Consider the following 24,905-nt stretch of genomic DNA (forward strand, 5'->3'; position numbering starts at 1 on the left):
CTCAGTTGAGCCAATTGGAGGCTCCTGTAACAAAAGTTTTCTTTAGTTTAAGAATACTTATTACAATTGTTCTACAAGTAGCGCTGAAAAAATGTTTTCTGTTCCCGTCACATGATGCTGCATCACCATAGCTACCTAGTTACAGGTTTGCTCCCTCCTTAATTGACAGCACATGGTAAGAACCAGGACAGCAAACTTAAACATACAGATGTGAGGAAGAAAACATATTAGCACAAGATAAAAAATGTGAATCTATTCAATAAAAAATATTGGACACTGAAAAAAAGACTAAATACAAAACAATTGAAACAGAAGATTATATTAAGCACATTGCTTGGAATCTTGAGATACAATTACATTCTTTGGATTCTGGAGACTTCATAAATTATTTAAACTTAATGCACATGTTATGGCTTTGTCACAACTTCTTGATTTCGTTTCTGCCCTATAATTTTGGCCCAGTCAGCTACTGTTCGATATCTAAAATTGCCTACAGATTAATTGCTGTCTTTGACCTATTCCCCAATTATGCACTCATAAAACAGCACTCAAGTAGAGTGCTGGTCAAGAACTGGCCTTGGGCAGAATTTTCCCGTTGGCGTGCGGGGCCCATAAAATGACGCATGGTGATGTCAGGTGAGCGTCCCGGCGTCACCACATGCCATCGTGGTATTTCGGTAGGCGGGCGCATGATGATCTCCGATGCATGCCTGCCATTAATTAACGGGCCACTTAAGGCCCTTGAGGCACCAATTGATGGCAATTTTTCGGGGGCTGTGAGATCTTCAGGTCATCGCATGGGCGCAACGGGCAGGCGGGTAGGACACATTTGTATAAACCTCATCCACAGGTGGGATAAGAGGGGTCAGTGGGGTCACGAATGTGCTCAGTCAGATGTTTAATTTGGAAAGTTACTGATATTTGCCTGTGTCAGCAGAAATGCTTCAAAACTCATACCAGCTGCTTGGACAGGATTCACAACCTTCAGGTCAGCACTCTACAGTGAAGGTCCTTTTTGGGGCCTGCAGATTTCAGGAAGCCTTCCCTTAGCCTGGGAATGGGAGTTCTGCTCTCCACTGGAGGCACCTCCTCTGAGGAGGAAGGGAGGGCCAGAAGGGGGAGGAGGCCAGGAGTGCACATTCAGCCTCTAGGAGAGCTACCTTTGGGAGGAGGGGCACGGGGCCAACAGGAAGTCCAAGGTGGAAAGGGCTGCAGAAGATGCCACTATCCTGCTGCCAGGGTATACAGGTGGTGAAGCAGCTACCTCACTACGTCTGAGGTGCAGTGCCAAAGGAGGCTACATCTCTCAAGGGAGACAGTCAAGTCTATCTGTCAGATGAGAGGCCCTGAGATCTCCGCTAACTGTGTGGGTGCACACCCCATGCCAGTGGCTCTAAAGGTCACAGCTGCCCTCAACTTCTATGCCTCTGGCTCCTTCTAGGGGTCGGTAGGTGATCTTTGCGGTGTCTCCCAATCACACTGTTCACACTTGTGTGAAGCAGGTGACAGATGCTCTATTCAGACGTGCATTGACTTTCATCCACTACTGCTGGGACCAGGCCAGCCAGACAGAGTGATCCAGAGGCTTTGCGGCCATTGCTGGCTTCCCCCGCGTCCAGGGTGCTATAGACTGTACACATGTGGCCATCAAGGCGCCAGCAGGTGAGCCCGGTGCCTTCGTCAACAGGAAGGGCTTCAACTCCATGAACGTGCAGATAGTGTGTGATCACAGGATGCAGATTCTACAAGTCTGTGCAAGCTACCCAGGCAGCTCCCACGACGCCTACATCCTCAGACACTCCCAGGTGGCAGGGCTCTTCAGTGCTCCAGCCTGGCTGGATGGATGGCTACTGGGTGACAAGGGCTATCCCCTCAGAAGGTGGCTCATGACGCCTCTCCACCATCCAAGAACAGAAGCTGAGCAGCGGTACCATAGGAACCTCCACAAGAGCTGTGGTGGAGAGAACCATCGGTCCTCTCAAGATGCGCTTCCGATGCCTGGACCATTCAGGGGTTGCACTCCAGTACCCCCCAGATTGTGTGTCGCTGATAGTGGTTGGATGCTGCGTTCTTCACAATCTTGCATTGGAAAGAGGGGACGCTGTGGACGAAGATGATGTAGACGCAGTGGCTGCGGCTGCACACAATGAGTCCAGCAGTGAATCCGAGGATGAGTGTACACGGGGAAATGCTGAGGGGAGTAGACACTGACCCGGGCATACTCCAGGGAGGCAGTGGCACCTGGAAGGCTTTAATCCAAAGAACTTTCAGCCAGAACATCACAACATCCAACAGAAGCCTGTGCTGCAGGCTCCATACTCAATACCTGAGTGCTAAACCTGCCTGGATAGGAACATTAACTAAGGGCCTTGTCAATACAGCTCAATGTAACACAACTCACTCATAACATCATGGGTAACCATCCACCTGCAGAGGAAAAGGGGCACCCTCAGCCATGGTCACATGTCTAAATTTAATGATATAACGAAATGAACTTAAGGAAACAAAATGACAAAGGTGTTAAACACACCAACTAATCATGACCTCGTCACAGGGCAACACAAAAGCACCCATGGTGTGACTAAGGTGCCTTAAATTTACACTTTCGTGTGCTACGTCTAGGTGCTGTCCCCTCGCTGGCACTGGCATCTGAGCCAGCCTGCTCACTGTGCTGTCCTGTTGGCCTCGATGACCTTGGCAGCCATCCTCTGGCCTGTGGAGCCTGTGCTGGCCCTGCCTGGGAGGGAGCTGCCAGTTCCACAGCAGGCATCTCCCCAGTCGTCGCAGCCTCATCAGATGCAATGGTCACTGCCCTCATGCAGAGCGCCGTGAGAGGAGCCCGCAGAGACGACAGGCAGCTGTTGCGCTAACATGAGGTCGCTTTGGACCTCCCTGCTCACCGTAGATGGATGGGCACCAAGCTGGGAAACTTGCTGCCCAGACCATCTTCCACACTGTCTCTGACCAGCTGAGGTCAATGCCGATGTGAGGGTTTGCTGGTCCGAGTGCATCCCCAGGAAGCCCTGATGGGTCTCCTGGAGGAGCCTCTCCACAAAAGTCACCACTTCCATGGAGAAAGCACTGCACTCGGCCATGAGGCTCATTACATTGGCAATGGTCCGTGTGGACTCCTCCACCATGGAGACCAAGCCAAGCATAGCCTCATTTATCTCCGCCAGATCCTCCCGCACACTCTGCAGGACTTCCAGCATTTACTGCCTCATGGACAACTCTAGAGGCACATAATCAGCCACCGACTGAGCATGTGCCTGGTCCCCTGCAGTCCTCTGACTGCTGGTGCCATGGGCACTCTGTCTCCACCAGCTCCTCCAACGACTGTGAAGTGCCCTCACTGCTGTGCCCCGGGACGCTAGCTGATGATCTAATTCTCATCGAGGTGCTAGCATCTGCACTGGTGCCTGCCTGGCAGACATGGTGGGTCAGAGACTTCAGGGCCCTTAGGTGTGAGAGGGGGCCCCTGTGCCGATTCCTCCCGGCCCTGATCCGCTGATGCTGAAAGGAAGAACAAGGACATTTGATTATTTAACGTGGAGACAATGTTAATGTGTATCCCTGTCCCTTGGATCATTATGCGCTCATCCTTCCATAACCAATGGTCAAGCCACGTTGCAAACTTCAATCACTGAACATTCAGCAGTGCCATGGCTGCTGGGACACTAATGGTGACCTCAGTGCTGGGCTAACATACCTGCCCACGGCACCCCAGCCTCACCGACACCGGTGGACCTGGGCGCATGGCACCTCTCCAGATCGAGGGCCTCCTGCTCGAACCTGGTAATGATGGTCAACTGGATTGGCCCTCTGCCAGTCCTCAACCACTCGGCGGCATTATGAGCATTCTTCTCCTGAAAAGGAGAAAAGAGCATTGATTAGTGCAATTTGTAACTGGAAACTCTTCGCTGCTGTCCCACCCCAACCAGAGTGGAACATTGCAGGTCTCCAGTGCCTCCTCAGCTGCCGCACACTCACACAAAGATGCCAGGCCTGTGTGTCTCTCTCTCTCCCCCTCTCCCCCCAAACACCTTGGCCAAATGCAGCCTACATCACATTTGGCACCACACGGTCCAACCTTGCAAAGCAAGGAGGCACAAGCATGTGGAATGCAAAAGGCAGCAGATGGATGGGTGCCCCGCCACCTGGAAGCTCCCCTCCCAGCACGTCAGCACCCTAACTTTGACATGCTTTGCAGTTCCAGTTCTGCACCTAGATGCAGATCCTCTAGGTTGCCCCCAAAACAGTAATGTGTGTGTCACTGTACCACATGCTGCGGGTACAGAACCCATCTCATCACCACCCTCTCAGGGTGACCTCGGCATGGGCAATATCTGCTGGCCCACCCAGCAAAGGATGCATGCTGTCAATGATTCAATGCAGTCACTACACTCAGACTTTTGGGGTGGGGGGTGCGGCCATGGGGGAAAGCCTACCTACTGGGTTAAGTGATTAATGCCAATGTGGGACTCACCCTTCCAGAGGGCCAAAGGTCAATGAAACCCTTGCAGCACTGGATCCAGGTGCATCGCACCACCTCACAGGAGCTCACTATCTCCACCACCTCCTCCCAGGCACGTTTAGTCATATGGGGGGGGCCTCCTCCTCCCGTCCCTGGGAACGAGGACCTCCTGCCTTGCTGCCACCTCCTCGAGGAAGGCAGCAAGGCAATCGTCTGAAAAACAAGGGGCACAGTGCCCTCCTGCCTGGCCTGCTCACCAGCGGTTCTCCGGGGAGCCCTTCTGCTGGCCATGTTTGACAGCCTTTGCAAGTCTGCAGGAGCACTTTTAAACAGGCCACCAGATCGCCATTGGACCTGGCTGTCATAGCAGTCCTGCCGCCGCCCACCCACTCCCGCTGTCCTCGGGAGCTGTGTTTCATGCTGGGCGAGCCTTAATTGGCCTGTCTGCATAAAATGGTGGCGTGGGCAGCAATCAGGTCCGTGCCCACTCCTGCACGGCCCATCCGACAGGCAGAGAATTCTGCCCTTGGTGTTCTTTACAATTTGAGTTGGTCAGTTTCAAATACTGTCCTTTAATTTTTGAGACCTGGGATGAAATCCAGCCCAGGTAAAATGAGACTCTTTCTCTAAAGTCTTCAATTAAGTTATATTGGACGGTTTAACCCAGTTACAAATTTTACAGAATGAAATTGCACTCAAATATTTAGAGGATGTCACAATGGTCAGTGAAATTGTTGCTATTGTAAGACTTAGCTGGCTGGACTACATAAAACACTCTCGTGCCCTGCTGCGCTCTGCCAAAAATGCTCAATACTCCAGGATCGTCATGAAAAGCAAAGAATACTCTGTTTCTTCTCTCTACTACAACCTTTTGCCCCTGAGTTGCCCATGCTTTAAAAATTCTGTGGTTCCCCCTTTAGCTCAGTACTTTTTCTGTATAAAAATTAGTTATGCTATTAGAAATACTTCATGTTTTTGTTTTATTTGCAACTTCACTACTATCGTCAAGAGCTTTGAGAGTAGGGCTTGTTTAAACTGTAGGATCTTTAAATAAAAAGCACCTATCTTTTCACTGGCTTTTTCTAGAGCAGGATCTGGCCTGAAAGATCAGCCAGTTAGACCACACCCACTATTAAAAAAATGTAAGGATTTAAAGAGGTCTTGCAGATGTTAACACTCGATTAGGGCTTCACGGCAGCCATTGCTGCCTCGGAACTTGCGAGCCCAAAACAACTTCTCATGACCCCACTGGGGGTCACAATCCACAGTTTGGGAAGCTCTGACTTATAATATTAACCCAGTATTAGGACTACTCAGCTTCAAACCTCATTAGAGCCTTAGGTGAGATGAGAATGAGTGCTTTTGACATCAAAACAGCATTGACGAAGTATGACACTGAAGAGCTCTAGTTAAATTGAAGTTGATGGGAATTGGGGAATTCTTCACTGGATAGAGTCATATGTAACACAACACAAAGAAAGGTGATTGTGGTTTTTGAAGACCAATTATTTATGTCAGCACCAGGACGTTACTGCAGGAGTTCCTCCAGGCAGTGTTCGAGAATCCACCATCTTCAACTGGCTCATCAATGGCTTTACCTCCAAAATAAGGGCAGAAGTGGGATGTTTGTTGATGATTGCACAGTGTTCAGTTTCATTCGCAACTCCACAAATAATGACGCAGTCTGTGCCTGTGTGCAGAAAGACCTGGACAACGTTCTAATTTGTGCTTTTTAAAAACAAAAATTCATTCAAAGGATGTGGGCCTCACTCGCGAAGCCAGCATTTATTTCCCATTCCTAATTGCCCTTGAGAAGGTGGTGGTGAGCTGCCTTCTTGAACCGCTGCAGTCCATGTGGTGTAGGTACACTTTTAGTGCTGTTAGGGAGGGGTTCCAGGATTCTGACCCAGCGACAGTGAAGGAATGGTAATATATTTCCAAGTGAGGATGGCGAGTGGCTAGGAGGGGAACTTTGAAGTGGTGGTGTTCCCATGTGTCTGCCGCCCTTGTCCTTCTAGATGGTAGCGATCTTGGGTTTGGAAGGTGTTGTCCAAGGAGCCTGGTGAGTTCCTGCAGTGCATCCTGTGGATGTTACACACTGCTACCACTGTGCATTGGTGGTGGAGGGACTGAATGTGCTAATCAAGCGGGCTGCTTTGTCCTGGATGGTAATGAGCTGCTTGTGTTGTTGGAGCTGCATTCATTCAGGCAAATGGAGAATATTCCATCACATTCCTGACTTGTGCCTTATGGATGGTGGACAGGCTGTGGGGAGTCAGGAGGTGAGTTACTTGCCACAGGATTCCTAGTCTCTGAAATGCTCTTGTAGCCACACTGAACTGGACTAGCCATATAAGTGGTTTCTGGTCAATGGTAACCCCCAGGGTATTGATAGTGGGGGATTCAGCAATGGTAATGCCATTGAATGTCATGGGGAGATGGTTAGATTCTCTCTTGTTGGAGATGGGCATTGCCTGGCACTTGTGTGGTGCAAATATTACTTGTTGCTCATCAGCCCAAGCCTGGATGTTGTCCAGGTCTTGTTGCATTTGGACATGGACTGCTTCAGTATCTATGGAGTCACAAATGATGCTGCACACTGTGCAATCATCAGTGAACATCCCCATTTCTGACCTTATGATGGCAGGAAGGTCATTGTTGAAGCAGCTGAAGATGGTTGAGCTAGGACACTATCCTGAGGAAACCCTGCAATGATGTCCTGGAACTGAGATGCTTGACCTCCAACAACTACAACCATCTACGTCTTTGTGCTAGGTATGACTCCAACCAGCGGAGAGTCCCCCCCCCGCGCCCCCCCCACACCCCCGATTCCCACTGACTGTAGTTTTGCTAGGGCTCCCTGATGCCACACTTGGTCAAGTGCTGCCTTGACTTCAAGGGCAGTCACTCTTGCCTCACCTGGAGTTCAGCTCTTTAGTTCCTGTTTGAACCAAGGCTGTAATAAGATCAGGAGTTGAGTGACCCTGGCAGAACCCAAATTGAGAGTCAGTGTGCAGGTTACTGCTATGCAAGTGCCATTTGATAGCACTGTTGATGACCCCTATCATCGCTTTACTGATAATGGAGAGTGGACTGATGGGGCAGTACCAGGACATATCTGGGCAATTTTCCACATTGTCTAGTAGATGCCAGTGTTGTGGTTGTACTAGAACACCTTGGCTATGTGCGCAGCAAGTTCTGGGGGGTACAAGTCTTCAGTACTATTGCCTGAATATTGTCAGGCCCCATAACGTTTGCAGTACCCAGTGCCTTCAGCCATTTCTTGATGTCACGTGGAGTGAATCGAATTAGTTGAAGTCTGGCCCAGCATATTCCCCACTCTACCATTACCACCAAGTATGGGGATCAACCCTGGTTCAATGAAGAATCCAGAGAAGGCCGAGATTGATGATCCATTGAGCACTTATGGCTGAAGACTTTTGCAAATGCTTCAACCTTTTCTTTTGCACTGATGTGGTGGGCTCTCCCACCACTGAGTAGGAGGATATTTGTGGAGCCACCTCCTCCAGTGAGTTGTTTAATTGTCCACCACCATTTGTGACTGGATGTGACAGGCCTGCAGAGCTTGGATTTGATCCGTTGGTTGTGGAATTGCTTAGCTCTTGTCTATCACTTGCTGCTTATGCCGTTTTGCACGCAAGTAGTCCTGTGTTGTAACTTCACCAAATTGACACTTCATTTTTAGGTATGCCTGGTGCTGCTCCTGACATCTCCTCCTGTGCTCTTCATTAAACCAGGGTTGATCCCCATACTTGGTGGTAATGGTATAGTGGGGAATATGCTGGACCATGAAGTTACAGATTGTGGTTTGGTACAGTGTTGCTGCTGCTGATGGCCCACAGTACGTCATGGTTGCCTGGTTGCTAGATCTATTCGAAATCTATCCCATTTAGCACGGTGGTAGTGCCACACAACACGATGGATGATATCCTCCATGTGAACATGGGACTTAGTCTCCGCAAGGACTGTGCAGTGGTCATTCCTATCGATACTGTCATGGAGGGATGTATCTGCGGCAGGCAGGTTGGTGAGGATGAGGTCAAGTATGTTTTTCCCTCTTGGTTCTCTCATCACCTGCCACGGACCCAGTCTAGCAGCTATGTCATTTAGGACTCGGCCAGCTCGGTCTGTAGTGTTACCGAGCCACTCTTGGTGATGCACATTGAAGTCCCCCATCCAGAGTACATTATGTGCCCTCGCCACCCTCCGTGCTTTCTCCAAGTGGTGTTCAGCATGGAGGAGTACTGATTAATCAGCTGAGGGTGGGTGGTACATGGTAATCAGCAGTAGGTTTCCTTGCCCTTGATTTAACTGATGCCATGAGACTTCATGGGATCCGGAGTCAATGTTGAGGACTCCCAGGGCGACCCCTTCCTGACTAGATAGCTTTTCGGTTGATTCATGATGAGTAACATTTGTACCACACAAATGCCAAGCAATGACTATTTTCAACAGGAGACAATCTAACCACTTCCCTTTCATAGTCAATGGTCTTGCCATTATCAAATCATCAACATCCTGGGAGTCACTATTGACCAGAATCCTAACTGGGCCAACCATATAAATACTGTGACTACAAGCAAAGGTCAGAGTCTGGGTATTCTGTGCTGAGTATCTTGTGTCCTGACCCCCATCAAAGCCTTTCCACCAGCTACAAGGCACATGTCAGGAGTATTAGTAGACTACTTTCCACTTGCCTGGTTGAGTGCACCTCCAATAATACTCAACACCATACAGGGCAAAGTAGCCCATTTGATTGGTAACCTAGCTACCCCTTTAAATGTTCATTCTCTCCACTGCTGGCACATTGGCTGCAATGTGTACCATCTACAACATGCACTTCAGAAATCACCAAGGTTTCTTAGGTTTTGTAGGTTTAGAAGCTGCTGTCTAACGCCAAGAAGGACAAAGGCAGCAGGTCATACGCCATCCTGACTTGGAAAAATATCGCCTTCCTCGTTGTTGGGTCAAAATCCTTAAATTACCTACCTTACAGTAATGTGGATGTACCTACATCGCACTGACTGCAACAGTTCAAGAAACTGGCTCATCAGCACCTTCTCAAGGGTATTTCATTGGTTGGTATGTCCACATGATATGTATTCTCAACATTCAGGATATCTTCTCTGCCCGAGTGAGATTATAATGATATGCCCATGTGCTGAGTCTTGTCTATGTTTTGTTGAGTCTGGATACTTCCTTCCAAAAAGATAATTGCTCTTGTCATATGTGGTAGGTGTCAAGTGTGTGGGAGAAGATCAAAAGTTTGAAAATGTCGATAAAACTTGTATTCCTGTTCTCCGAAAGATGTGCCTTGTGTTGCCATATAGATGCACAAACAACTTAGTTTCCAGTGCAAAAACAAAAATTGCTGGAAAAACTCAGCAGGTCTGACACCATCTGTGGCGAGAAAGAGTTAACGTTTCGAGTCCAGATGACTCTTCTTCAGAACTAAAGAGAAGTAGAAATGTGGTGAAATATATACTTTATAAGGGGGTGGTGGGACAAATGAAGCTGGATAGAAGGCCAGTGATAGGTGGAGGCAAAGGAGAGATTGCTAAAGATGTCATAAACAAAAGGTCGAAGGGGTGTTGATGATGATGCTGGCTAAAGGAGGTGCTAATGGTGACATTAAGAGTAGAAAGCAGGATGAGCCAGTGACAGATGACCCTAATGGGGGTGTGGTGGGGGGAGGGGACGGTGTGGGAGCAAGGATCAAAATAGGCTAAAAGGTGGGGATAAAACAATGAATGGAAATAAATTTTAAAAATAATAATAAAAATAGGTGGAGAAAAATGTATATATAAAAATTTTAAAATAAATATTTGAAAAAAGGGGATCAAAAAAGGGTGAGGATGGAGGAAGAGAGTTCATGATCTGAAGTTGTTGAACTCAGTGTTACGTCCGGAAGGCTGTAAAGTACCTAGTCGGAAGATGAGGTGCTGTTCCTCCAGTTTGCGTTGAGCTTCACTGGAACATTGCAGCAGGCCAAGGATGGACACGTGGGCCTTTGAACCTGCTCTGCCATTCAATAAAATCATAGCTGATCTGATTATGGCCTCAACACCATGTTCTGCCTACCCCCAATAACATTTGTCAAGAATCTATCTCCTCTGCCTTAAAATTATTTATTGACCCTGCCTCCACCGATCTCTGGGGAAGTGAGTTCCAAAAATTCACAACCCTGTGAGAGAGAAAAAAATTCTAATCTCTGTCTTAAATCACACCCATGTTCAATGCCACAATGTATACTTTTGATAGGAATCACATCAAAGTAATCAAGATTGGCTGGTTTATTCTTTCCCTCTCTGCAATGAAGTTGAGATCAGTTAGCCCAGTGCATCGTGAATGTTAAGTCTGAGACCTTTTGGTCTCTATGCATTTGTGTATAGTTAATGATTAAACGTTTTGAATGCTGCATGTACAATTTTAGCTGTTCATAAGAACTCATGTAAGAACCCAGGTTCTGTAATTGAAAGACAATACAATTGATATTCTGGAAGGGTAAAAATGGTCGGAAAAGGCTTTTGTTATCCAAAAATATCTTGTGATGTGAATAGCGTTGCTGTTTGAGAATCAAATGAAAGTAAATGATATAAGCAGACAGTGAAGGCTATCGTGTTATTTACTTGGCCTCTTAAAAAATGGTCAGGATCATTGATGTTCATCACATGTGCTTTTCTATAAATAGGTGAAAGTTAACATACTAGGTGAAGTAGTGGACCAGGGAAGCACAAATCTGAGAATTGACCAAGCATCATTCAGCCCCCATGCTGCCATCTATGCAATTCGCCCTGATGTTCGCTGTGCTATACATATACACACACCAGCAGCTGCTGCTGTAAGTGATTTTCAAGAAAAACTTATATTTTTAAGTTTTAAACCTTGCAATATTTTTCACTTTCAATTCATAAAAATTATTTGCTTCTCCCTGCCGTCACCACCGCCCCCCAAACACCCACAGGTTTCAACCATGAAGTGTGGTATTCTGCCAATATCCCAAGAGGCCTTGATTGTGGGCAGTGTCGCATATTATGATTATCATGGTTCACTTGATGAAGAGAGCGACCGAATTCAGCTCCAGAAGTGTCTAGGTACAGCTTGCAAGGTAAGATCACAGTAGCTGTTGCAATGTTCAAAGTGGATAATTGATGTTTCGGATTTTATCCCCATTTCTTTCTCTCCCCACATCCTCCACCTTTGAAGAGTTGCACAGTATCGCAAGGCAACATGAGAATCCTTGACTGATCTTGAATCCTTGATCTGTGCTAAGTTTGTTGATTTCAACCATCATAGCAATAGAAGTAGTACATTTGGGTTCAATGTCTTTCAAATTATGGTGAGAGAACACTCAGCCACTTAAAAGTTCACAAGTATTGGTGATAAACAGCATTAGGCTCAGCTCAATAGTTTACAGATGATGAGCTTGCTGGCACTGTCTGGGACATGAATAGAAAATTGGGCAAGGTACCAAAGGCTAACAATCCTCTGAACTGTTTAATTGGTTGGTTAGGTTGTAAAACAATTTCTCAGCAAAGCTGAGCAGAGAGTATTTAAGAATTCAAAGATTGCTACCAGTGTAAAAAAATGTTTCAAAAGCAAAACACTGCAGAGGCTGGAAATCTGAAATAAAAACAAAAAATGCTGGAAATATTCAAGCAGGTGAGAGAAAGAGTTGATTTTTGAGGTCAATAACCTTTCCTCAGAACTGGGAAAAGTTATAAATGTAATTGGTCTTACACAAGTGAAAGGGGTAGGGTGGAAAAAGGGAAGAAATAAAAACAAAAAGCTAAAAGCTACTGCGGATGCTGGAAATCCAAAACAAAAACAGAATTACCTGGAAAAACTCAGCAGATCTGGCAGCATCGGTGGAGAAGAATAGAGCTGACGTTTCGAGTCCAACATGACCCTTCAACAGAACTGAAGTATATCATGTTGGACTCGAAACGTCAGCTCTTTTCTTCTCCACCGATGCTGCCAGACCTGCTGAGTTTTTCCAGGTAATTCTGTTTTTGTTTTGGAAAAAGGGAAGGCCTGTGATAGTGGAAGATAGGAGAGATTAAATGACAAAAGAGTTAGAAGCGCAGGGCCAAAAGGAGTGGTAACTGGACAAGTAAAGAAACAAATTATGCACCTAGAGGAGAATGAATGCTGCATGAAAGGAAAAATAAAAACAAGACCAAAGAATACAAAGAAAAGGAAACAATGAGTGGGGGAGTCGTGTGGTACGGGCAGAGATTACGGTCTGAAATTGTTGAATTCAATGTTGAGTCCATAATAACTTTCAAAAGACAGTTGAACGTGTACTTGAAGAGGACTAATTTGCAGGGTTACGAAGCAAAAGCTATGCTGAGAGACTAAATTTGGATCTCTTTCAAAGAGCTGGCACAAGCACAGCTGGCCAAATAGCCTCCTTCAATGCTGCAAGATTCCATTCTATAACATGATTAGGCTCAGCTGTGATGCCCCTCCGATATTCACTATCATTTATATAAAGAATGGTTGCTTGGATGACATAGATGAGGAAAATTGGCATATTTGGAACCAAGATTCGGTGCCTTCAGGAGAGGAGAAAGGGAAAGGAAAGAAAAAGCATTGTTAACAAAAGTGAAACTGTAAAATTGCTGTTTTTAAATTTATCGTTGAGTTAAATTGCAGCCTTTGCTTTCTGCTATCTCTAATCATGATTTTATTTTCAGGTATTGGTTCTTAGAAATCATGGTGTCATAGCACTTGGTGAGACTATAGAGGAAGCCTTTCACTACATCTACACTGTTCAGTTAGCCTGCGAAATCCAGGTAATGCAAAAAAATAATGTACAACCGGTGCCAGTTCATTTAAATGATGACTTAGAGCACTCATATTCAAACCCATTTCATTCCTTGAATACCTGGTTCACAATTTTGAGTATAGTGAACAGGCTTTAGTGACATGGTTTTCACATCTAGGTTGATCCAGACTAGCTAACTTTTTAAAAATCATTTTATGGGATGTGGGCATCACTAGCTAGGCCAGCGTTTATTGCCCATCCATAATTGCCCTTTAGAAGGTGGTGGTAAGCTGCCTTCTTGAACCGCTGCAGCCCATGTGGTGTAGGTACACCCACAGTGCTGTTAGGGAGTGCGTTCCAGGATTTTGACCCAGCAACAGTAAAGGAACAGCGATATATTTCCAAGTCAGGATGGTGAGTGGCTTGGAGGGGAACTTTCAGGTGGTGGTGTTTCCACATGTAAGCTTTTCCCTGTCCTTCTAGATGGTAGCGGTTGTGGGTTTGGAAGGAGCTGTTGGAGGAGAATTGGTGAGTTTCTGCAGTGCACCTTGTGGAAGGTAAACACTGCTGCCACTGTTCATCGGTGGTGGAGGGAGTGAATGTTTGTAGATGGGGTGCCAATCAAGCACGCTGCATTGTCCTGGATGGTGTCAAGCTTCTTGAGTGTTGTTGGAGCTGCACTCATCCAGGCAATTGGAGAGTACTCCATCACACTCCTGACTTGTGCCGTGTAGATGGTGGACATGCTTTGGGGAGTCAGGAGGTGAGTTATATGCTGCAGGATTCCTAGCCTCTGGCATGCTCTTGTAGCCACACTGTTTATATGGCTAGTCCAGTTCATTTACTAGTCAATAGTAACCTCTCCAGGATGTTGATAGTGGGGGATTCAGCAATGGTAATGCCATTGAATGTCAAGAGGCGATGGTTAGATTCTCTCTTGTTGGAGATGGTCATTTCCTGGCACTTGTCAGCCCAAGCCTGGATATTGCCCAGGTCTTGCTGTATTTAGACATGTACTGCTTCAGCATCTGAAGAGTCGCAAATGGTGCTGAATGTTGTGCAATTATCAGTGAACATCCCCACTTCTGACTTTATGATGGAAGGAAGGTCATTGATGAAGCAGCTGAAGGTGGTTGGGCGTAGGACACTACCCTGAGGAACTCCTGAAGTGATGTCCTTTGTAACTTGATGTAACTTCATGTGTAATGTCTTAATTAACCCATTTTCTATAATGTCAGGATGTAGTGGGTATATGCACTGTGTGGTGTGTGATCTAAAGAAGCAATTAAATTTCTCTGTCCATTACCTGGTGTGTGTATAGTTGCATGATTTCATCCAAGAGGAAGGAACACCACAATTATCTTAAGTGCTCTCAAGCTGGAAGGCAAAAGTAAACCACAGTTTCCATTGATTGCTATCCATTGAGTTATGCTAACACCATTGCCCAATTCTATCTCCTTCAAAAACTGCTTGAATAGGCTGAAGCCAATCCTATGGAGGTTGCTGTTTGACTCTTGTAGTTTCAACACTTAACATGTTAATTGCCAAGATCAATTACCACGTTCATTTCACTGCCTGTCATCATTTGTACCTCACTTCCATCCTCTTAAACTCTCAACCACTCCTGTCACCTACAAACTCAGCTTCTTCAGTGCTCCACCCAGCACAAATTTTAATAACTGAAAACTCCAACTCACTCCTGTACTCCTTTTTCCAAGCTCATTATTGTTTACAAATATCTATATGACCCTACCTCACTTCTAAAACTTACTCTAGCCTGTATTGCAGTCGGCATGCTCCACTATCAATGGCAGCGTGTTTGGTGTTCATATCCCTAAGCTTTGAAATTCTTTTTTCACATTTTAACACTTTTTTTTGAAGCAAGTAAAGATAAAAGCAAAGTGTTAAACTGTGTATTTGCTAACAGTGTTGTTCCAGCTATTACCATAAAACATCTTCAGATGTTTCACTACATTGTAAAGAGCAAACTGTTGCTGCTTATGGTCAATTTTGGTTATAATCCCCTCCCTTGTCCATGGTCAGAAGGATGCCTTTCACATATGAGGAATGACCTTAATTGCTGTATCAGACTGGAACCTGTGAAACATCCGTATCCGAGCATGAAACAGTTAGAAACCTTTGGAAAGGTAGAAAATTAAGTAGGGGAACACACGTTCAAATTACCCACATAAGTTGGAGGGGCAAATGTATTAAATTATTAAGTCAATGATTATAGCACTTATAAATCTCTGTCAGAAGAAAGTTCCCTTCAGATTCAACCTATTCCTAGTAATTAATCCTAATTGGCCCAGATACAATGCAATCTATTGATGTGCTTTTATGAATAGAATTGGTTTAGAAGTTTTCAGAACAAGAGGAGTTTCTTTGTATGAAATTAACTGAATAGATATTAAATCATCAGAGTGCTTACTACAGTAATGAACCATTTTGCAGTTTTATACATCTATTGGACCATTATTTACAAATAATTCAGTCATTTTCAATAAACAATGTTTCTCACTGTGTTAAACAGAACAGATGTGCAGTAAATTTCTGATTTGTGGGTGAAGTGCTGTATTAAGTAGTCTCAAGATGTATACAAAGATCATGTGCACTATGCTGTAAAATGTCTGTGTACATTCATTGTATGACTTGGACAGTGAAAATATTTCTAAGAATGGCTCTCAAAGCATTGTTTCTGTTGGGCTGATGCATTTGATTGTTTTAAAACCTGGGAGTGATCAGTGCGCTTTTAACCAAATGATTTATTTTAAGGTGAGAGCCTTGGCAAGTGCAGGTGGCGTGGATAACTTACTACTGCTGGATCTGGAAAAATTCAAGCCTTACACACACAAAGTGGCCATTGATGGAGTCAACATGGGAGTTGCACAGAAGTGGAGAATTGGAGAACAAGAATTTGAAGCTATGATGAGAATGCTGGACAATCTGGTATGTATATTTTCAAAATACTGATCCTTGTTTTCAAATCTCTCCAAGGCCTCACCCCACTCTATCTCCATGATCTCCTCCAGCCACATACTCCACAGTACCCTTTGAGCAGTCCAGGATTGAAATGAACTATGTTCTTTGCTTCATTGTCTGTAGCAATTCTTGCAGCCACTACCTTGCCAAACCTCTATACCTTGCTTTGTAAATAACTTTTCCTTTCTGCTTAATGTTCACTATTTTCGTCTGCCCCAAGTCTTTCTTGAAATGTAAAAAGTACAAAAAAAAAGGTTGCTACAGGAATGATGTATGTTTATTATGAATTGCAAGTTTTCATTGTGTTTATTTTAATCAACTCCTAAGTAAAATCTTGCTTTTGATTTGAGTCCTGGGAGCATTTACATTTGGTAGGATTAGAACTGGGTTTATATTACAATGAAAGGTGTCAGCCTTGACTCAGTGATAGCATACCTGCACTGAGTTTGAAGGCATATTGTCCAGCATTTGAGCACATCATCCAGTCAGACATGATGAATTTCTAGTCGCTAGTTTTGGTCGTAAGGGTCATGCTGTTGGTGATATTCCTGGTGTCCGTTTCAAGGTGGTGAAAGTAGCCAGTGTATCTCTGTTGGCCCTGTACAAAGGCAAGAACGGGAGACCAAGATCTTAAACTTTTCAGTATATTAACAAAGATGGAAAATAAAACAGAAAAAAAAGAGGAATGCTGCATTGTTGAGGTGTCGTTTTTTGGATCAGACATTAAACAAAGTTCAGGTGGGCATGAAAGGTCCCATGGCATTATTTGAAGAGGAGTGGGGCAGTTTTCCCAGTGTCCTGGCTGTTAATTATATATAAATTGTATTTAATTATATGCAGGTGGTGGGCATTAGCTGGGCAGCCACTTGAGCCCCATATAAATAGATACAGATTAAAACCGTGGTTAAGATCATAAGAAATAGGAGCAGGAGTAGGTAATTTAGCCCTTCAAGCCTGCTCTGCCACATGGTTGCTCTGATTTTGTCTTTAACTCCAATTTCCTGCCTGCCCCTCAACCCTTATCTCTCTTCTAAATCAATAATCTGCCTTACTCAGTCTTGAATATGTGCAATGACCCAGCCTCTGTGCTCACTGGGGGAAGAGAATTCCGAACACTAGTGACCTTCAGAGAGGAAATTCCTCCTCTTCACCATCTTAAATGGGAGACCCCTTATTTTGAAACTATGCCCCCAAGTTCTAGATTCCCCAGCATCTACCCTATCAAGCCCCCTCAGAATCTTTTATTTTTCAATATAGATCACCTCTCATTCTTCTAAACTCAAAGTATAGGCCCACCTGTTCAACCTTTCTTAATAAGACAAACTCCTCATCCCAGGAATCAGTCTATGAACCTTGTCTGAACTGCTTCTAATGCAAGTATGTCCCTTTTTAAGTAAGGTGAACAAAACTGTATACAGTACTCTCAATGCTCTGTAAAATTATAGCAAATCCTCCCTACATTTATATTCCAACCCCCACCCCATGCAACAAAGGCCAACATTTGCTTTGCTTTCCTAATTACTTGCTGTACCTGAATGCTGACTTTTGTCTTTCATGTGCAAGGACACCCAGACCCTTCTGTACTGCAGCATCCTGTAGTCTCTCCCCATTTAAATATTCTGATATTTTTATTCTACCTGCTAAAATGGACAACCTCACATTTTCCCAGATTATTCTCCATCTGCCAGATTTTTTCCCACTCACTTAACCTACCTGTATCCCTTTGCAGACTAATGTACCCTTCTCACGATTCACTTTCCTATCTATCTTTGTATCATCAGTAAATGTGGCTGCAATACAGTCATCCAAGTCATTAGTATAGGTTGTAAAAAGTTGAGGCCCCAGCACTGCTCCCTGTAACACTCCACGAGTTACTGTTTGCCATCCTGAAAATGACCCATTTACCCTGATTCTGCTTTGTGTGTTTTGATCCTAAGGATCCAAATGCAGCAATTAACTGACAGAACTACGCCACAAGATTTCATGTTTTTAAACAACAAATGTTGTATATAAAATGAAATTAAACAAAGCAAGCACCACAAACTTAACACTATTGCTTAGAAATACTTAAGTTGTAAACTCAGTTGTAGTTTTTACTTCCCCGCCCAAACATATCTTATAAAATCTTGAAGGTTCATGCATTTTTCCTGGAACTAACCCAAAAGATATACAACAGTCCTCTAGAAATGACTTTAATTCTCCTTAGTATTCCAGCTATTCCTCTGGGGTAAAACTCTATGGGGGTCTTTCCATTAGTTTTTGGCTATGTGACCCTGTACCTTTTTTTTAACCAGCATAACAACTACGGATGCCTCATCTCCTCGCTTGGGTTATTGCAGATATCTGTTGCCTTCCCACAACTTCCAAGCTAACTTTGCTCACTGCTTTCTGCCACAGTAATATGAGGATTACTGTAGATTTCGTCCTCTAGTTTCAAACTAGGCAAATCTCCCAGCTCCTCCTTCCTCACGCAATCCAAACTGAGATAGAGCCCCATCCACCTTCCATGCAATGAACGATGAAGTTAGTATTTTCCCTGCTTGAAATGCAGACCTACCTGACTCTCGCCTCCTGTTGGCTCTCTCAATCTGTTGTGATGCAGTCTTCACCAAAGCAAAGCTACAACTGCCTCTGTCTGTTCCCACACTGGAACTGCCGGTTCAGTCAGCAAACACACACGGATAAAATAAACAAAAGAATCTTCTACCAAGACTCCATGCTGAATCACTATTGCTATGGCAACATGACATGTTTTGGGATGATTCAACCAGAAATGCAAACAAATTATTTTACCTTCACAAAATCACAGAATTGTTGCGGTGTAGAAGGAGGCCATTCGGCCCATCGTGTCTGCACCGGTTCTCTGAGCATTTTAACTTGGTACCAATCTCCTGCCTTTTCTCTGTAATCCTGCACATTGGATGATTATCTAAATAGAAACAATGCCCTCTTGAATGCCTCAATTGAACCTACCTCCACCACGCTTCCAAGCAGTGGATTCCAAACCCTAACTACTTGCTGTGTGAAAAAGTTTTATCTCACCTCACATTTGCTTATTTTGCAAAACACTCTAAAACTGTGCCCTCTAGTTCTCAATCTAGTTTACGAGTAGGAACAGTTTCTCCCTATCTACTCTGTCCAGGCCCCTCATTATTTTGAGAACTTCTATCAAGTCTCCTTTCAGCCGTTTCCTCTCCAAGGAAAACGGTCCCAACTTCTCCAATCTTTTCCTCATAACTAAAGTGTCTCATCCCTGGAACCATTCTCGTAAACCTGTTCTGCACTCTCTCCAATGCATTCACATCTTTCCTATAGTGTGGCACCCAGAACCGTACACAATACTCCAGCTGAGGTCTAACCAGTGTCTTATATAAGTTCATCATAACCTCCCTGCTCTTACACCATATGACCCTATTAATGAAGCCTGGAATACTGTATGCTTTAGAAACAGCTCTCTCTACCTGTCCTGCCACTTTTAATGACTTACGTACACATACATCCAGGTCTCTCTGCACCTGCACACCTGTTAGAATAGTATCCTTTTATTTTATACTGCCTCTCCATGTTCTTTGTACCAAGTGCATCACCTCACACTTCTCCACATTGAACTTCATCAGCCACCTATCTACCCACTCCACCAATGTGTCAATGTCCTTTTGAAGTTCTACATTGTCCTCCTCACAGTTTACAATTCTCCCAAGTTTTGTGTCGTCCGCAAACTTTGAAATTGTCCCCTGCACACCAAGATCAAGACCATTTACATATATATCAGGAAGAGCAAGGGTCCCAATACCGACCCCTGGGGAACTCCACTACAAACCTTCTTTCAGCCTGAAAATTACCCATTAACCATTACTCTGTTTCCTATCCCTCAGCCAATCTTGTATCCACGTCGCTACTGTTCCTTTTATTCCATGACCCATAACTTCCCCTCAAGTCTGTTGTGTGGCACTGTATCGAACACCTTTTGGAAGTCCATATACAACACATTGACAGCCTTGCCCTCGTCAACCATCTTTTATCTCTTCAAAAAACTCCAAGTTAGATAGACATGATTTTCCTTTAACAAATCCATGCTGACTCTTCCGAAACAATCCAATATTAATTCTATCCAAAATATTTGTTTCTAGAAGTTTCCCCATCACCCAAGTTGAACTAACTGGTCTATAATTGCAGGGCAGATCTTTTCAACCTTTTTTGAACAAGGGTGCAATGTTTGCAATTCTCCAGTTCTCCGGCACTTCCCCTGAATCCAAGGAACATTGAAAGATTATTGCCAGTGCCTCTGCAATTTCCACTCAGGGTGACATAACTGTGTAAATACAACTTTTAAATAATGCTTATTCACCTGCTGTGAGCAAATTCAAAATATATAAACATGATTGTCTATGCAGTGTCATTGCGTGTTCTATTTTCATTTCTGTTTGGTTAATTGGATAAACCAGAAACATTGTCATTGAGTACAAAGATGTATCATTGTATTTTCCTGTAGTCTACCCACTCTTAACATCATCCTTCTAACTGATGGGTGTGTTAACATCCAAATGGGACGCAAACTTTCAATGCTATTTGTATGAAATTGAGCTTTAAATTGACATGTCATCAAGCTGAGCCTCTTCTATTGTAGTTCAGGATTTTGTATTTCTTTTTGTTAGAATTGTTGGATGATTTGTTTGCTTTTTCTTGGTAATTTTGCACTGGTAGGAAGAAAATGCTCATGCAGTTGTATTTTCTCTCCACAGGGCTATAGAACAGGTTACACTTACAGGCACCCTATTCTGAGAGAAAAACTAAGACACAAGAGTGAGGTGGAAATCCCTGCAACTGTCACAGCATTTTCCTTTGAAGATGATGTTCTGCCGCGTTCTCCCCTCAAATTCCTGGCACAGAAACAGCAGCGTGAAAAAACAAGATGGCTGAACACTCCAAACACGTACATGAAGGTCAATGTCCCAGAGGAATCTGCAACTGGCGACTGCAGCCCTAGGTCAAAAACCACAGTAAGTATTAGTTTATAAATCTTCTATCACTCTTAAAAACTTATTTTGGAATAACTCGGTCTATGTTCATACAACGCTTCCTTTTGAACTAATGAGTTGATTTCAGCGTTCACCGGTTAGCAATGAAAGAAAATGTTATTGATTTATCATAGAACTCAAATGAATTGATGCCATAAACAATTCTCTTGCTACTATTTAGATGCCAATCAATGAAATAAAACTGAGTGTAAGTAACTATGAAATTAAAGCTGGAGAATATTTTACAATGGGAAATCATATTCAAGGAGCAGTTTTGAAAGTTAACTTTAGCATGAAATAGATTATGAAAGATTCTTACTAATGGGAAAAGCATCCTCCACAAATGTCAGAACTGCAGTGTAGAAGTTTTGTTTCTTAAACTACTTATCTAATTGTGATTACCACATTAGTGCCAATTTTGTCTTGTGGACCCAAGCCACTTAGAAATTGAGTTAACACAACTCAAACATTTCAGGTTAGTCCTTTGGGGGCAACAGAATATTTTCTTGAAGGTGAAAGGCTAGTATACAGGTGGGTGTGTCAGTTCCCCAGGTTGTTTTTTTTAAGCAATTGATGATAAAGGAGTCATAGGCTAATGGTATGAGGGAGCTGATTTGACACAAACATTGGAAATGAAGTATACAGCATCACAAACTGGTAAATGCAGTTTTGATTGTCCAACTCTGCCAGATGTGGAGTTCCCAGCCTGGGCAAACTGCTTGAGATATGGCTGGAGGAGGGAAAATAAGATTACAAGACTTTGCTTGTCCACTTGCATTTAACTTCTAACCATAAGTCAGCCACACTACACTTTTGAGTGCGGACTATGATTTGTCCAAATATTCACACTGACTGGCTAAAGGAGAGACTATGAGCTATGTAAACTGCTTTCAATGTCAGGTATTCATTCTTGGTCAGTTATTTTTCAAAAAGTCTTGCTTCTTCAGCCAGGTAGAAGTCATATTTTTAATTTCTGATCCACAGAGAGCTATCACTTGGAAGCTCAACCTCCCTGCTAATGCTTGTTATAGTTTCAACCTGTGAACAACTCCATATAGTTGACTAGCAGCAAGGAGACTTGTAGGATTTTGCTTAACTATTACAATGAAAAGGACCTGAAATAAAAACGTCTTCACACTACACAATTCCTTTAATTTCAGTCTGATGAGATAAGTCCTCTATTCAAGTCCTAAAATCAGTTAATGAAGACAATAACTTGTATTTATAGCACCATTATTGTAGAATGTTCTAAGGCACTATCTTCCCTTTCAAACTCTTATCACTACATGCTGTAGTAAATAAATTTGAAGTTATTGAATTAGACCAAGCTTACCAGTACTCTCTAGGAGTATGCCTTGGTTGAAGTGGACCCAATACATTTTTAAAATATTCATTCATGGGATATGGGTATCGCTGGCTAGGCCAGCATTTATTGCCCATCTCTAATTGCCTTTGAGAAGGTGGTGATGAGCTGCCTTCTTGAACCAGTGCAGTCCATGTGGATACACTTACAGTGCTGTTAAGTAGGGAGTTCCAGAATTTTGACCCAGTGACAGTGAAGGAACAGCGATATATTTCCAAGTCAGGATGGTGACTGGCTTGGAGGGGAACTTCCAGGTGTTTCCATGTGCCTGCTGCCCTTGTCCTTCTAGATGGTAGCAGTCATGGGTTTGGAAGATGCTGCCTAAGGTGCCTTGGGGAGTTCCTGCAGTGCATCTTGTAGATGGTATACACTTCCGCCACTGTGCGTTGGTAGTGGAGGGAGTGAATGTTTGTGGATGGGGTGCCAGTCAAGCATGCTGCTTTGTCCTGGCTGGTGTCAAACTTCTTGAGTGTTGTTGGAGCTGCACTCATCCAGGCAATTGGAGAGTATTCCATTACACTCCTGACTTGTGCCTTGTAGATGATAGACAGGCTTTGAGGATTCAAGATGTGAGTTACTCACTGCAAGATTCCTAGCCTCTGACCTGCTCTTGTAGCCACACTGTTTATATGACTAGTCCCGTTCAGTTTCTGGTTAATGGTAACCCCAGGAAGTTGATAGTGGGGGATTCAGCGATGATAATGCCATTGAATGTCAAGAGGCGATGGTTGGATTCTCTCTTGTTGGAGATGATCATTAATTGGCACTTGTGTGGCAAGAATGTTACTTGTCAGCCCAAGCCTGGATATTGTCCAGGTCTTGCTGCATTTGGACCTGGACTGCTTCAATATGTGAGGAGTTGTGAAATGGTGTTGAACATTGTGCAATCATCGGCGAACATCCCCACTTCTGACCTTATGATGGATGAAAGGTCATTGATGAAGCAACTAAAGATGGTTGGGCCTAAGACATTACCCTGAGGAACTCCTGAAGTGATGTCCTGGAACAGAAATGATTGACCTCCAACAACCACAACCATCTTCCTTTCGCTAGGTATGACTGCAACCAGCGGGTTTCCACCACCACCACCACCGCCCAATTCCCATTGACTCCAGTTTTGCTAGTACTCCCTGCTGCCACACTCAGTCAAATGCTGCCTTGATGTTAAGGGCAGTCACTCTTGCCTCACCTGGAGTTCAGCTCTTTAGTCCATGTTTGAACCAAGGCTGTAATGAAATCAGGAGCTGAGTGACCCTGGTAGAACCCAAACTGAGCATCAGTGAGTAGGTTGTTACTTCGCAAGTGCCGCTTGATAGCACTGTTGATGACCCCTTCCATCGCTTTACTGATGATCGAGAGTAGACTGATGGGGTAGTAATTGGCTGGTTTGCATTTGTCCTGCTTTTTGTATACAGGACATACCTGGGCAATTTTCCACATTGTCAGGTAGGTGCCAGTGTTGTAGCTGTCGTGGAATAGCTTGGCTAGGGGCGCGGCAAGTTCTGGAACACGTCTTCAGTACTAATGCCAGGGCCCATAGCCCAGGTGGTATCTAGTGCCTTCAGCCACTTCTTGATATCACATGGAGTGAATTGAATTGGCTGAAGACTGGCATCTGTGATGCAGAAGACCTCTGGAGGAAGCCGAGATGGATCATCCACTCGGCACCTCTGGCTGAAGCTTATTCCAAATGCTTCAACTTTATTTTTAGTGGCAATTGGTGAGCTTTTGGCTCTCTTATAAAAGGGGCTAACAAAAACCACAGATATTTATCTTCTGTGCCAGTGGGTCTGCTTGGAATGATTTTCTAATGCTACTTTTCTCAGTTGTCACAAAGCTGCCCAAGGTGCAGCTATAGTGTGTGTGCCTGTTAGTAAAACAAAGAATCACCTGTAACCTGTGGCAGAATAGAGGTGATGGTTTCTGCGGGCACATCATGACACTCATGCCAGAATCGCAAGCCTGCATATATTCCAAACTTCATATTAAAACCCATCATCCAAAACCATAACTTTTTAAATGAAATTTTCATGTAGATTAATTTATAAAACTTTACAAAAGTTTTTGGCTATGGCATCAATCTTGTGGCTGGATTATTTGTGTGTTTTTGACTTAAATTTCTTAATCCATCAGTTTAGCAATATAAATTTATATGGGTTACTGTGTTTCCTATTTTTAAAAATGGTTAAACATATGATTTTATTGTGGGAAATGGGAGTTTCATTGTGCAACACATCAGTGTTACCTGTATAAAAGTACTTCAGTGATTAAATAGCA

General features: G+C 44.0%; 1 protein-coding gene across 1 annotated transcript in view; it reads left to right on the forward strand.

Annotated features, from left to right (window-relative positions):
• The window catches only part of add3a (adducin 3 (gamma) a), a 264,546-nt gene that overhangs the window by 215,802 nt on the left and 23,839 nt on the right, over positions 1–24,905 (forward strand). The window contains exons 8-12 of the mRNA XM_078565164.1: positions 11,187–11,336; positions 11,460–11,603; positions 13,195–13,293; positions 16,041–16,214; positions 20,990–21,247. Of these exons, the coding sequence (XP_078421290.1) occupies positions 11,187–11,336; positions 11,460–11,603; positions 13,195–13,293; positions 16,041–16,214; positions 20,990–21,247 (825 nt within the window). The remainder of the gene's footprint in view (positions 1–11,186; positions 11,337–11,459; positions 11,604–13,194; positions 13,294–16,040; positions 16,215–20,989; positions 21,248–24,905) is intronic.

This window comes from Cetorhinus maximus, chromosome 20 (genome assembly GCF_964194155.1).
Source record: "Cetorhinus maximus chromosome 20, sCetMax3.hap1.1, whole genome shotgun sequence".
In the NCBI taxonomy this organism is placed as follows: Eukaryota; Metazoa; Chordata; class Chondrichthyes; order Lamniformes; family Cetorhinidae; genus Cetorhinus; species Cetorhinus maximus.